The sequence below is a fragment of the Chiloscyllium plagiosum genome, unplaced genomic scaffold (genome assembly GCF_037043375.1).
Source record: "Chiloscyllium plagiosum isolate Xiang-an unplaced genomic scaffold, Cpla_swu_hap1 HiC_scaffold_9, whole genome shotgun sequence".
Classification (NCBI taxonomy): domain Eukaryota; kingdom Metazoa; phylum Chordata; class Chondrichthyes; order Orectolobiformes; family Hemiscylliidae; genus Chiloscyllium; species Chiloscyllium plagiosum.
This window is the reverse complement of record NW_028270147.1, coordinates 61,219,935-61,233,405: the sequence shown is the minus strand read 5'-3', so window position 1 is coordinate 61,233,405 and position 13,471 is coordinate 61,219,935. Positions and strand designations below refer to the sequence as shown.

General features: G+C 41.8%; 1 protein-coding gene across 3 annotated transcripts in view; it reads left to right on the top strand.

Moving 5' to 3' along the window:
• The window catches only part of pde4ba (phosphodiesterase 4B, cAMP-specific a), a 629,074-nt gene that overhangs the window by 456,194 nt on the left and 159,409 nt on the right, over positions 1-13,471 (top strand). For all 3 annotated transcript variants that reach the window (XM_043699422.2, XM_043699426.2, XM_043699428.2), the window contains 2 exons: positions 11,728-11,764; positions 13,058-13,128. In XM_043699422.2, coding sequence (XP_043555357.1) covers positions 11,728-11,764; positions 13,058-13,128 — 108 coding nt within the window. The remainder of the gene's footprint in view (positions 1-11,727; positions 11,765-13,057; positions 13,129-13,471) is intronic.

Genomic DNA, 13,471 nt, shown 5'->3' with positions numbered 1-13,471 from the left:
AAAATAGTGCCATGGGATCTCTTACATCATGCAACATGGCATTGGTTTAACATCTCATCCAGAAGACAAAAGCTGGCGCCTCTCAGAGTGTCAGAGTGCAGCATTCTCTATGTATTGCACAGGAATATCAAATTTTATATTTTTCTCATTTCCTGGGGTGGGATTTTAACCTGTACCTTTGTCTCAGACAGCTTATCCAATGCGACCTCCTTGTTAATTTTAAACTTTTCTCAGAATGGAATATCCTCCTCTGACCCAGTAATCTGGCAGTTTAAAAGAAATAGATGCAAAGAATTTATTTAACCATCAACAATGTCTCTTGCCTATAAGCATAAATTTCCTTTTCAGTCTCTAATTGACCCTACTGTTCCTTTTGCTGCCCTCTTATTATTGAAGTGCTTATAAGAGACTAAAGATTTAAAGGTATGGTTTGCGCTGACACAAATCAGCAACATGAAAGGAACAAAAATCTGATTCGATTCAAATTTATTTTAATTAGTTTGCCTCCGTTTTTGACTCTAATTCTCGCTTTCCATTACAGTGGTGTTGTAGATCAAATATTTGTTGCATATCACCAAAAAAAATGTTTCTGACACAATATAGGAACAGTTTTGCAAAGGTGTCCACAAAATAAAACCAAGTGCAGATTTTTCAAATTTTCCCTTTTCAGTTAAATGTCTTGTTGCGTGAGATTCTTTTCACATGTAATCTTCATTCTTCACTTCATTGTTTATTCAAGTGAGCTCTTTGTCATCTTTCTCACAGAGTTGTGCATCAGCAGAGGAGGAAATGCTGGCCACTTAGATTTCATGCTGTTGGTGCCATATTTAAAGTCGAGAGTGTCGTGCTGGAAAAGCACAGAAGGTCAGGCAGCATCTGAGGAGCAGGAGAGTCATCAGGATGAAGGGCTGTTGCCTGAGATGTCAATTTTCCTGCTCATTGGATGCTGCCTGACCTGCTGTGCTTTTCTAGCACCATACTCTCGACTCTGATCTCCAGCATCTGTAGTCTGCACTTTCTCCTAGGTGCCATATTTAAAGTCTAGCTGCATACTTCATCAGATATTCCAAGCCAGGAACTGCACATTACGCTGTGTTGCTCCATCTCGTTGTCCAGAGGGAAGCAAAGCTTACCTTTCCCTTGCAGAAGGGACCTGGAGGTCTTGATGGACAGGATGGTGAAGATGCTGACTATTTTTTTTCCCAGCTGATAACGTGGCTTCCTGTGGCAATCCGCCAGCCTGGACTGAAACAGAAGTCTGAGCTTAGTGCTGTATTCCAGATCAGGAGGGATGCCCAGCAATGCAGGAAGAGGGTTTGTTCTGTTTTTCAAATTTCAAAGGAATGCACTATTATTCAAGGTTGGAAGGTGTCTAGTGGGCAGTCATTGTCTGCATGTGATCATAATGTACTGTCTCCTGAGAAAAGCTGTACAAAGCACTGTCCCTCACAGATTCAATGCTGTCTTAGCAAATACTCGCTCATTTTAGGGCAACTTAGCAATATATGCACACTCCAAAACATTGAAGGGTCACCATTGATGGAATAGTTAGACAATTCCTCAGGATTACTCTTAACCTGTTGGCTGACATGAGAGATTTTACTGCACAATGCTTGGATATGATATCCAGACATAAGCATCAAATGTTGCCTGAGCTTAGTGTCAGTCTTAGTCACTGCTGCTTTCTCCCTAACATTCAGTAGAACTCATAATTAAAAGTGGGGTCAGCTGTAGATATCAAATGTACAAACAGAATACAAGAAATTTATTCAGCAACAGTAAAATTCGAGGAAAAAAACAAGGTCCACCTTTGTTGCACTCAGCAGAAGCTGCTGACAAGATTACCCACTGAATGTTAAACAGTTAAACAAATTCCAAATCAGTGCATTCATCCTGGAAGTAAGTTTCAATTAGTTTATCTCTGGCTTCTTGATTTGATGACACCACTCTGTCATACTGTCTTGGATGGTCTTCCTAATTAGTGTCCTGATCCTCATCCATATCTACATCCTCTGAAGATTACTGATCCCTAATTCCTCTGCATCAAGGGCAGCTTCAACTTTGTTGACTCTAGTTCTGAAGGCACAGCGTGCCACAATGGTAAGGGCGGCACAGTGGTTAGCACTGCTGCCTCACAGCACCAGAGACCTGGGTTCAATTAGCGCCTCAGGCAACTGACTGTGTGGAGTTTGCATGTTCTCCCCGTGTCTGTGTGGGTTTCCTCCGGGTGCTCCGGTTTCCTCCCACAGATCAAAAATGTGCAGGTTAGGTGAATTGACCATGCCAAATTGCCCATAGTGTTAGGTGAAGGGATAAATGTAAGGGAATGGGTCTGGGTGGGTTGCGCTTCGGCGGGTCGATGTGGGCTTGTTGGGCCGAAGGGCCTGTTTCCACACTAAGTAATCTAATCTAATCTAATATGGCACATCTTTTCTGCGAGTATTGCGAAGCCTTGCCAAATCAGTGCAGGCAATGAAACCTCATCTTGAGGCCTGAGACGTCCCACTATGGCCTTTGTGTGAGCATTAACAGCATTGCATCTTCATTCCGCATCGGTCTGACAGTTTCATAAAGATGTCATAAGTCATGTTTGAATGGAGTAGTCCTTGTCTCGCAGCTGCCATACTTTTATTGCCTGAAAATCTTGAAACCAGGCAAAAACATCAGATCTCTAGTGTGTAGGAGTCTTGGATGCTTCCAGGATATCTGGTGCAGACAACCAGAATTTGGCATTATTGGTCATGTACAATTTTGAACAGTGTTGGAGTGGCAGTTTTTTCTGTTGACAAAGTCTACACATGATAGGTCATTTTCAAAGCAATGTGGATGTAGTTGAAAGCAACTTGCACCTGGAGGAAGTCAACAAAAGTACAGAATCCTATTGCTCAAGATGCTTAACTCATCTCACTGAGGAATGATAAATAGCTGTTGTTCAGAAAAAATAGAATGTGTTATATCCCAGATGCATTTATTGGTCAAGGATTGGAAGATGCCACATCAATCTCTGGTTCCTCCTGGAAACAAGCCATTGGCATGAAAAATTGAGTGGATGCAAACATATTAAATGGGAGCATAGTCTGTTTGGCCTTTTGAGGTCTGTTCTGCCCTTCAGTAATATTGTGTCTTATCTAAATGTGTTTCAAGTTCTACTTTCCCATCTACTCCTGGGTAACCCTTGATTCCTTGGCCCAACAAGAATCTACCCCACCTTCACTGCCTTCTGAGGCAGAAAATACTTAAATCCCATAAAATTTAGTTTGAAGAAGGTTCAATTTATTTATGCTTCAAAGGGGTGACTCGTAATTTTTAAAACAATGCCCATTAGTTCTGAAATTGTGTCCAAAAGGAAACATTCTTTCCAAGTCTACTTGTCAAGATCATTCAGGACCTTCAATGAAAACATCTCCCACTCTTTTAGTGGAATCAAGCCCAGTCTGTCAAACCTGTCCTCATGAGACAGCCCATTCAATCTAGGTATTAATCTAATAGACCTCCTTTGAATCATCTCTAACACTTTTACATCCCTCATAGAGTCATAAAGATGTACAGCATGGAAACAGACCCTTCAGTCCAACCTGTCCATGCCGACCAGACATCCCAACCCAATCTAGTTCCACCTGCCAGAACCCGGCCCATATCCCTCCAAACCCTTCCTATTCATATACCCATCCAAATACCTTTTAAATGTTGCAATTGTACCAGCCTCCACCACATCCTTTGGCAGCTCATTCCAAACATGTACTACCCTCTGCGTGAAAAAGTTGTCCCTTAGGTCTCTTTTATATCTTTCCCCTCTCACCCTAAACCTATGCCCTCTAGTTCTGGACTCCCTGACCCCAGAGAAAAGACTTTGTCTATATATCCTATCCATGCCCCTCATAATTTTGTAACCCTCTATAAGGTCACCCCTCAGCCTCCGACGCTTCAGGGAAAATAGCTCCAGCCTGTTCAGCCTCTCCCTGTAGCTCAGATCCTCCAACCTTGGCAACATCCTTGGAAATCTTTTCTGAACCCTTTCAAGTTTCACAACATCTTTCCAATAGGAAGGAGACCAGAATTGCATGTAATATTCCAACCGTGGCCTAACCAATATCCTGTACAACCGCAACATGACCTCTCAACTCCTTTACCCAATACTCTGACCAATAAAGGAAAGCATACCAAACGCCGCCTTCACTATCCTATCTACCTGCGACTCCACTTTCAAGGAGCTATGAACCTGCACTCCAAGGTCTCTTTGTTCAGCAACACTACCTTGGACCTTACCATTAAGTGTATAAGTCCTGCTAAGATTTGCTTTCCCAAAATGCAGCACCTCACATTTATCTGAATTAAACTGCATCTGCCACTTCTCAGTCCATTGGCCCATCTGGTCCAGATCCTGTTGTAATCTGAGGGTAATCCTCTTCGCTGTCCACTACACCTCCAATTTTGGTGTCACCTGCAAACTTACTAACTGTACCTCTTATGCTCGCATCCAAATCATTTATGTAAATGACAAAAAGTAGAGGGCCCAGCACCGATCCTTGTAGCACTCCACTGGTCACAGGCCTCCAGTCTGAAAAACAACTCTCCATCACCACTCTCTGTCTTTAACTTTGAGCCAGTTCTGTATCCAAATGGCTAGTTCTCCCTGTATTTCATGAGGTCTAACCTTGCTAATCAGTCTCCCATGGGGAACCTTGTCGAACGCCTTACTGAAGTCCATATAGATCACATCTACTGCTCTGCTCTCATCAATCCTCTTTGTTACTTCTTCAAAAAACTCAGTCAAGTTTGTGAGACATGATTTCCCATGCACTAAGCCATGTTGACTATCCCGAATCACTCCTTGCCTTTCCAACTACATGTACATCCTGTCCCTCAGGATTCCCTCCAACAACTTGCCCACCACCGAGGTCAGGCTCACCAGTCCATAGTTCCCTGGCTTGTCTTTACTGCCCTTCTTAAACAGTGGCACCATGTTTGCCAACCTCCTTAAATGAGAAAATCAAAAATGCTCATCATTATTTAAGATATGGTCTCATCAATGCCCTGTATATCTGAAGTGTAATATTCTATCTTTAACATTCAATTCTTCTCATAATAAATAACAGTATTCTATTAGCCACCTTTACTACATACTGTGTCTGCATACCAACTTTCTTTGACTAATGTATCAGAACTCCTAAATCCCTCTGAACTTCAGAATTATTCTCTTCATATCCATTTAATTAATACAATTATTGTAATTAATATTAATATAGCAAATTTTATTTGAACCAGCATTTGATAAATTGACAAAAATTATATACCTGAAAAGCAGAAATGTTACCGTAGTATTGCGATCTCTGCAATGTCTGAGCAGTCAATTGAGGGAGCAAGTGAGAAGGCTGACTGCTGATAAGTTTTATTTAAGGCAAAGGTGCATTAATATTTGATTTATGCTGTAAATAAAATATAACAGTGACGTGTATGCTCCCTGCATTTTGTTTCTATTACTTAATTGATTACTTTTTACATTGATTATATGGACCTCTTGATCAACTGGCCTACTCCTGGTCCTATAGGTGCTGGTTAATTTTTAAAAAAAATTTATTATTATTATTCTTTTTTTATATCCATCTGCAACCTTCTTTTGATTCCTTCTACCTTCCTACCTTTTTTGATTTCTTCTGCAAATTTGGATACAATGTCTTTGCTTGTATCATTGTCATTGGTATAAATTGTAAACATTTGAGCCCAGCTATGATTTATATATTGGTAATTCGTATATAGTTTCTTGAGGAATGACATGGTTGTACAGACTTAATGGGCTGAAGGGCTGCTCTGTACTATATGACTGTGAATTTGAAGTGGCGTAGAAAGGCACTTGTGTTTTTCATAATTTACAGTTTCATGGAAACCAGGTAGTTACCGCTCAATTGCCAAGATTCTAAAGTTGCATTTAAGAGACAGGGGAAAATTACATAAATTCTGATTTTCTGTCCATATTTGCTCCACTTTCTCACCCTTTTTACCACACCCCAAGAGGGGAAAATTCTGCCCCTAGAGTTGTAAAGCACTTTATTAATGCATCAAACAGTCTTTTAAATGGCTTAAGTATTTGCTTCAATTTCCTACTAAAAACATTAGTATTAAGAATAATTTATATTTTGTTACACTGGTTGGAATCCCAAAGGGTGATTTTAGCCCTTAATTCCAAATGTGGTGTTCTTTTTAAAGAGGACTGCTGTAGTGATAACTGCAAATGTCAATTAAGTGGCTGACCGACAAAAGAAAATGTGGGCCAATGGGATGTAACATCTGAAGATGTCAAAAAAACTCACTCAGACTGGACTGTGACCCGGTAATAGGTAAAAACAATGACTGCAGATGCTGGAAACCAGATTTTGGATTAGTGGTGCTGGAAGAGCACAGCAGTTCAGGCAGCATCTGAGGTTCAGCAAAATCGACGTTTCGGGCAAAAGCCCTTCATCAGGAATAAAGGCAGTGAGCCTGAAGCGTGGAGAGATAAGCTAGAGGAGGGTGGGGGTGGGGAGAAAGTAGCATGGAGTACAATAGGTGAGTGGGGGCGGGGAAGAAGGTGATCGGTCAGGGAGGAGGGTGGAGTGGATAGGTGGAAAAGAAGATAGGCAGGTAGGACAAGTCATGGGGACACTGCTGAGCTGGAAGTTTGGGACTAGGGTAAGGTGGGGGAAGGGGAAATGAGGAAACTGTTGAAATCCACATTTGATGCCCTGGGGTTGATGCCCAGGCGTCTGGTGGTGAGAGAGCGGCGGTGAAGGAGGCCCAGGACCTCCATGTCCTCGGCAGAGTGGGAGGGGGAGTTGAAATGTTGGGCCACGGGGCGGTGTGGTTGATTGGTGCGAGTGTCCCGGAGACGTTCCCTAAAGCGCTCTGCTGGGTCGGCGTCCAGTCTCCCCAATGTAGAGGAAACTGCATCGGGAGCAACGGCTGCAATAAATGATATTGGTGGATGTGCAGGTAAAACTTTGGATGTGGAAGGCTCCTTTAGGGCCTTGGATGGAGGTGAGGGAGGAGGTGTGGGTGCAGTTCCAGCGGTGGCAAGGGAAAGTGCCAGGATGGGAGGGTGGGTTGTAGGGGGGGGCGTGGACCTGACCAGGTAATCATGGAGGGAACGGTCTTTGCGGAAGTCAGAAAGGGGTGGGGAGGGAAATATATTCCTGGCGGTGGGGTGTTTTTGGAGGTGGCGGAAATGTAGGTAGATGATTTGGTTTATGCGAAGGTTAGTTGGGTGAAAGGTGAGCACCAGGGGTGTTCTGTCCTTGTTATGGTTGAAGGGGTGGGGTCTGAGGGCGGAGGTGCGGGATGTGGACGAGATGTGTTGGAGGGCATCTTTAACCACGTGGGAAGGGAAATTGCGGTCTCTAAAGAAGGAGGCCGTCTGGTATGTTCTGTGGTGGAACTGGTCCTCCTGGGAGCAGATACGGCGGAGGCGGAGGGATTGGGAATACGGGATGGCATTTTTGCAAGAGGTAGGGTGGGAAGAGGTGTAATCCAGGTAGCTGTGGGAGTTGGTGGGTTTGTAAAAAATGTCAGTGTCAAGTCAGTCGTCATTAATGGAGATGGAGAGGTCCAGAAAGGGGAGGGAGGTGTCAGAGATGGTCCAGGTAAATTTAAGGTCAGGGTGGAATGTGTTGTTGAAGTTGATGAATTGCTCAACCTCCTTGCGGGAGCATGAGGTGACGCCAATGCAGTCATCAATGTAGCGGAGGAAGAGGTGGGGAGTGGTGCCAGTGTAATTACGGAAGATCGACTGTTCTATGTAGCCAACAAAGAGACAGACATAGCTGGGCCCCATACGGGTGCCCATGGCTACCCCTTTGGTCTGGAGGAAGTGGGAAGATTCGAAGGAGAAATTGTTAAGGGTGAGGACCAGTTCGGCCAAACGAATGAGAGTGTCGGTGGAAGGGTACTGTTGGGGACGTCTGAAGAGGAAACAACGGAGGGCTTGGAGGCCCTGGTCATGGCGGATGGAGGTGTAGAGGGATTGGATATCCATGGTGAAGATGAGGCGTTGGGGGCCGGGGAAACTGAAGTCTTGGAGGAGGTGGAGGGCGTGGGTGGTGTGTCGAATGTATGTGGGGAGTTCCTGGAATAGGGGGGATAGGACAGTGTTGAGGTAGGTAGAGATGAGTTCAGTGGGGCAGGGGCATGCTGAAGCAGTAGGTCGGCCAGGGTGGTCAGGCTTGTGGATCTTGGGAAGGAGGTAGAACCGGGCAGTGCGGGGTTCCCGGACTATGAGGTTGGAAGCTGTGGGTGGGAGATCTCCTGAGGTGATGAGGTTCTGTATGGTCTGGGAGATGATGGTTTGGTGATGGGGGGGGGTTGTTGGGGTCATGGTCGAGGGGGCAGTAGGAAGAGGTGTCCTCAAGTTGGCGTTTGGCTTCAGCGATGTAGAGGTCAGTGCACCAGACTACCACTGCGCCCCCTTTATCTGCTGGCTTGAATGGCAAGGATAACAAATAGCTGATAAAACCTCTGCTCAAAATCAAGTCGCTCCCTATGGATATACCCCACATTCCCTTTGAAGAAAATATAAGGAAAGGGATTAAAAAACAGTTTCAATTCTACTGGACTGTGCTAATGGGATGAACGTTTTTGTGTGTACGAACCTGGGTTCAAGCATTAGTGTGCTGTGAGGGTTACAGCCAAAGAACTATCCCCTAGTCATCCCTGTATTGGTGACAAAGATTCTCTCTTACAATGAATTCTAGACGTCAGCTAGCTAGCAGCCAGACACATGAGAAGCAAGACAACAAAAGATCTCTGTCTAGAATTCAATCTCAATCAAAGGAATCAGAACAACAGAATCTCAACCAATCTTCAAAACCAAGGATCATGAAACTAATTTAAATATGAAATTAAGTGTCAGCATCAACACAACCAGTCACCCCTACTTCAACACCTACAATGTTCAACTATCTACTCTTCATGAACATTTCAGAAATTAATCCATACATAAGAATTTTATCATTTTGCATTCTTCTCTGCTTTGTGTGTGTGTGTTGCATTTGTATTTCTTCTTGCATGCAGTAATTAATAAACTTTTTTTATTTCTTAATTTAAGAAAGCCCCGTTAAAGTGGCTCTTTTTAAAAAAAAAGTTTTGGTTTGTAATTAAAAGGGTTATCTGACATCACAAATACCGCCCCAGGATATAAAGGGCTGCTCCTGGGAAGAATTAACCGAACGACTGCAGCTTTGGTCATCTCTAAGTTGTTTATCAGAGTCTTTCAATTGCTGAAATGTTTTCCTTGATATCTTAAATTTGCTTTTCACTGGTTTGAGCCTGTAAGGTAATGATGCTCTGGGTTCAACCATTTAGTATTTTATGTGTAAGGTTCCCTCTCAACTGCCCTTTCATTAGTTTAATATACCCCAGTTCTTCATAAATCAATTCTTTCGGATGGGGTCCACCACATGGCTGCTCCATGTACCTTGTTCCAATCAAAGGTAGCTCCACTGCTAACTTTCCTTTAATTGGTTGATTTTTGAAAAAAAACTCTTCTAGCACTTAGCTATCTCACTTTAACGTAGCGAAAATACCTCCAAAGAACTGCCGATGCGAGGAAATCTGAAACAAAAACACAAATTACTGGGAAAAACACAGCATATCTGTCATCATCTGTGGTGAGAAACCAGAGTTAATGTTTCAGGTCCAGTGACCCGCTTTCAAGACAGAAGACAAAAGTGTTTTGAAGAGGAGTCACTGGACCCAAAACCTGCTTTCCCTCTACAGATGCTGCCAGACCTACTGATGTTTTACAGCAATTTCTGTTTTTGACACTTTAACTGAACTTAGTTAACCAGATTAGAAGTGAAGGGGAGCCAATGCCAGGTTTTCTTGAGTAAAGCAAGTGGAGCTTTATTACTTATTGAAAAAATAAGAAACGCATTCAAGCATTGCTAATAAAATTTTAAAAGAAAGATGATGGTGGTGAAGCTATAGGTGTCTTGGAATTCTCAGTAAATAGATTTTATTATTTCAAGTTGCTCTTTATCAGCTAGTTCCTGAGTTTGAGAGAGAAGAGAGAAAAGCTTTCAGGATCCTTGTTGTTAACAGCCCATGTTGCTTTCTCTCTGCATTATTCCTTTGTAGATCCTGGTGCCTGTGGCATTGTTTTATTCCAAATTGCAGGCAACCTTTCATCTCAATATGTGAATTTATCATGCAAGTTTGAGTGAAACAAAAGATGTGAAATCCTTGAAATATCATTCTGGATTAGTGGTGCTGGAAGAGCACAGCAATTCAGGCAGCATCCGAGGACAGGCAAAATCGACGTTTCGATTATTCCTGATGAAGGGCTTTTGCCCGAAACGTCGATTTTGCCTGTCCTCGGATGCTGCCTGAATTGCTGTGCTCTTCCAGCACCACTAATCCAGAATGATATTTCAAGGATTTCACATCTTTTGTTTCACTCAAACTTGCATGATAAATTCACATATTGAGATGAAAGGTTGCCTGCAATTTGGAATAAAACAATGCCACAGGCACCAGGATCTACAAAGGAATAATGCAGAGAGAAAGCAACATGGGCTGTTAACAACAAGGATCCTGAAAGCTTTTCTCTCTTCTCTCTCAAACTCAGGAACTAGCTGATAAAGAGCAACTTGAAATAATAAAATCTATTTACTGAGAATTCCAAGACACCTATAGCTTCACCACCATCATCTTTCTTTTAAAATTTTATTAGCAATGCTTGAATGCGTTTCTTATTTTTTCAATAAGTAATAAAGCTCCACTTGCTTTACTCAAGAAAACCTGGCATTGGCTCCCCTTCACTTCTAATCTGGTTAACTAAGTTCAGTTAAAGTGTCAAAAACAGAAATTGCTGTAAAACATCAGTAGGTCTGGCAGCATCTGTAGAGGGAAAGCAGGTTTTGGGTCCAGTGACTCTTCTTCAAAACACTTTTGTCTTCTGTCTTGAAAGCGGGTCACTGGACCTGAAACATTAACTCTGGTTTCTCACCACAGATGATGACAGATATGCTGTGTTTTTCCCAGTAATTTGTGTTTTTGTTTCAGATTTCCTCGCATCGGCAGTTCTTTGGAGGTATTTTCGCTACGTTAAAGTGAGATAGCTAAGTGCTAGAAGAGATAGGGCTTTTGCCCGAAACGTCGATTTTGCCTGTCCTCGGATGCTGCCTGAATTGCTGTGCTCTTCCAGCACCACTGATCCAGAATCTGGTTTCCAGCATCTGCAGTCATTGTTTTTACCTCCTTGAAATATCATTTCAGTGCCTCTTAATTAAAATGGACATTCTAGTGCAGCTACATTTGCATAATGCAAATGGGCTGCGTGGGCTTTTCAGGTGATCACAGCAGTCATTTTAAGTCAGTAATACCTTTTTAAAAATTGTTCATTAGTCTATGAATGTGTCAGGCATTCAAATCAAGGAATGAAAGTTGAACATTAATTGTGAATTTTAACTATGATTTAACTATCCTGAGGTTGAGATGACAAAATTGAATTTGATTGTGGTGCCTATGACCAGAGGTTGTAAAGTAGAGAAATAGTGGCATCCTACCAAGGATTTCTAACCTAATTTATTTCTATTAATCTTTAGGATTCTAATCATTGTAAAATAAAATTAGAAGAGTTGAGAAATGCCTCATATATTAATATTTTATGGATTAATGCTGAATGAAGTCTAATAATTGTAAAATGTTTGTGACTGTATAAAATGATTGACTTGCTTTTATTTCATTTTATATTTCCAGACATGGAGATGACTTGATAGTTACACCATTTGCTCAGGTATGTTTAATTTTTAATTTCTGTTGTAATAAAAAGGGACATATTTGCTGAACTTTTAGTTGAGCATATATACTATCTTTCACATCAGATATTCTTTCTTTCCTTTATCCTGTTGCTGTATCACTGGTATAGCAACCAGACAGCCTGTTCTCAGAATGCTGAGAATGCCACTCTGAAGGTTGACACTGAGCACCTGTGCACATGTGATCTACAGGTCTATATTTCCGCTGATATGGGGGTGCTGATGTTGGACTGGGGTGGACAGTCAGAAGTCACATGACACCAGGTTATAGTCCAACAGGTTTGTTTGAAATCACAAGATTTTGGAGTGTTGTCCCTTTGTCAGATGAAGTCTTCATCTGATGAAGGAGCAGCGCTCTGAAACCTTGATTTCAAACAAACCTGTTGTACTATAACCTGGTGTCGTCTGACTTCTGACATTTTCCCTCTGATAGTTTACTACTTCCTTATCAAGAAGACATCTCCAATAATTTAGTTTCTTCCTCACAACTGAAGAAATAAATGGCTTGTAATTTTCCTCTTGTCTCTTGCGAGAAATAAACATAAAGGTGGTAGTTGACTAATAGTACCCTACCTAAATAGTGGACAGATTTTTCTAGACTACTTTTGTCAATTGCCCAACAAACACAGATGGAGTTTGATGGTGATTGTTCATGTGATGCTATGCCATCCTTCACTTGACATCAATACTTGTAGTGCATTCCCCAGATGTGTATTGAAGTGCATTGTATGTCCCTTTGAAACTCAGTCGGCATATTAAGATTTGCACTAACGACATACGCCTTTTAGTGCTAAAAATGTTTCATTGTAAGAAATCCCCACAATAATCCAGTGTGTTGTTAGATGTCATAACTAAGTACTTATCTGTTTTATGTTTGGGAAATTCCAACCCTGGTCACTGGGTGAGATCTATGGACATGATTCAGCAACAGTTGCTGGAGGACAATGTGTCCACATAGCATGTTTTCCCATAAGTATGGCTGGTTGACATTTAAGCATAGAATCTGAATGAAACTTTTTTTCTCCTGATTTCCCTTGGCTCAATGGGGTGAAATTGGTAATCTTCAATCACATAAAATGGGCTAATAGTGTTCCTGCAGCTCAGTTTCATTCTCAGTGCACATGATTATTGCACTATGACTGCTGTTCAGCTAGTTGCCTTAACTCAGAAGGGTATTTGAACCTAGCACCTCATTCACATTGCTGATCCAATTATCTGGACGAAGTAATCTTTAAATTGCATGAATAAACCATAGTGCACTTTTGTTTTAGGTACTGGCCAGCTTGCGAAGTGTAAGGAGCAATTTCTCGGTACTAACAAACATTCATGGAGCATCAAGCAAGTAAGCCACTTGACAAATGTTATTTAATGGGAACCCTGAGCAGGTGGGAGCTGAAAGTTTGTAGTATTTAAAATAATATTGTAAATGTTCCAATATCTGGATTACTAGAAGTATTTGCATGTTGCAAAGAAGCATATGCGTCTAAATTTAAGTCGGGATTTAATAATTAGGTGCAGACAGGCATTTACCAATGTCCTTAGAAGATACCTACAAGCCATTTTAAAATGGTTTTGAATCTTGATTCTTGAGCAAAACATGGAGCCTTGCATTTCCTAAGTCTTGAATGACTCACCAGGGAAATAGAAGCAGGTTTGAGAGACAGCTCAGGTCAACATTTTAATAT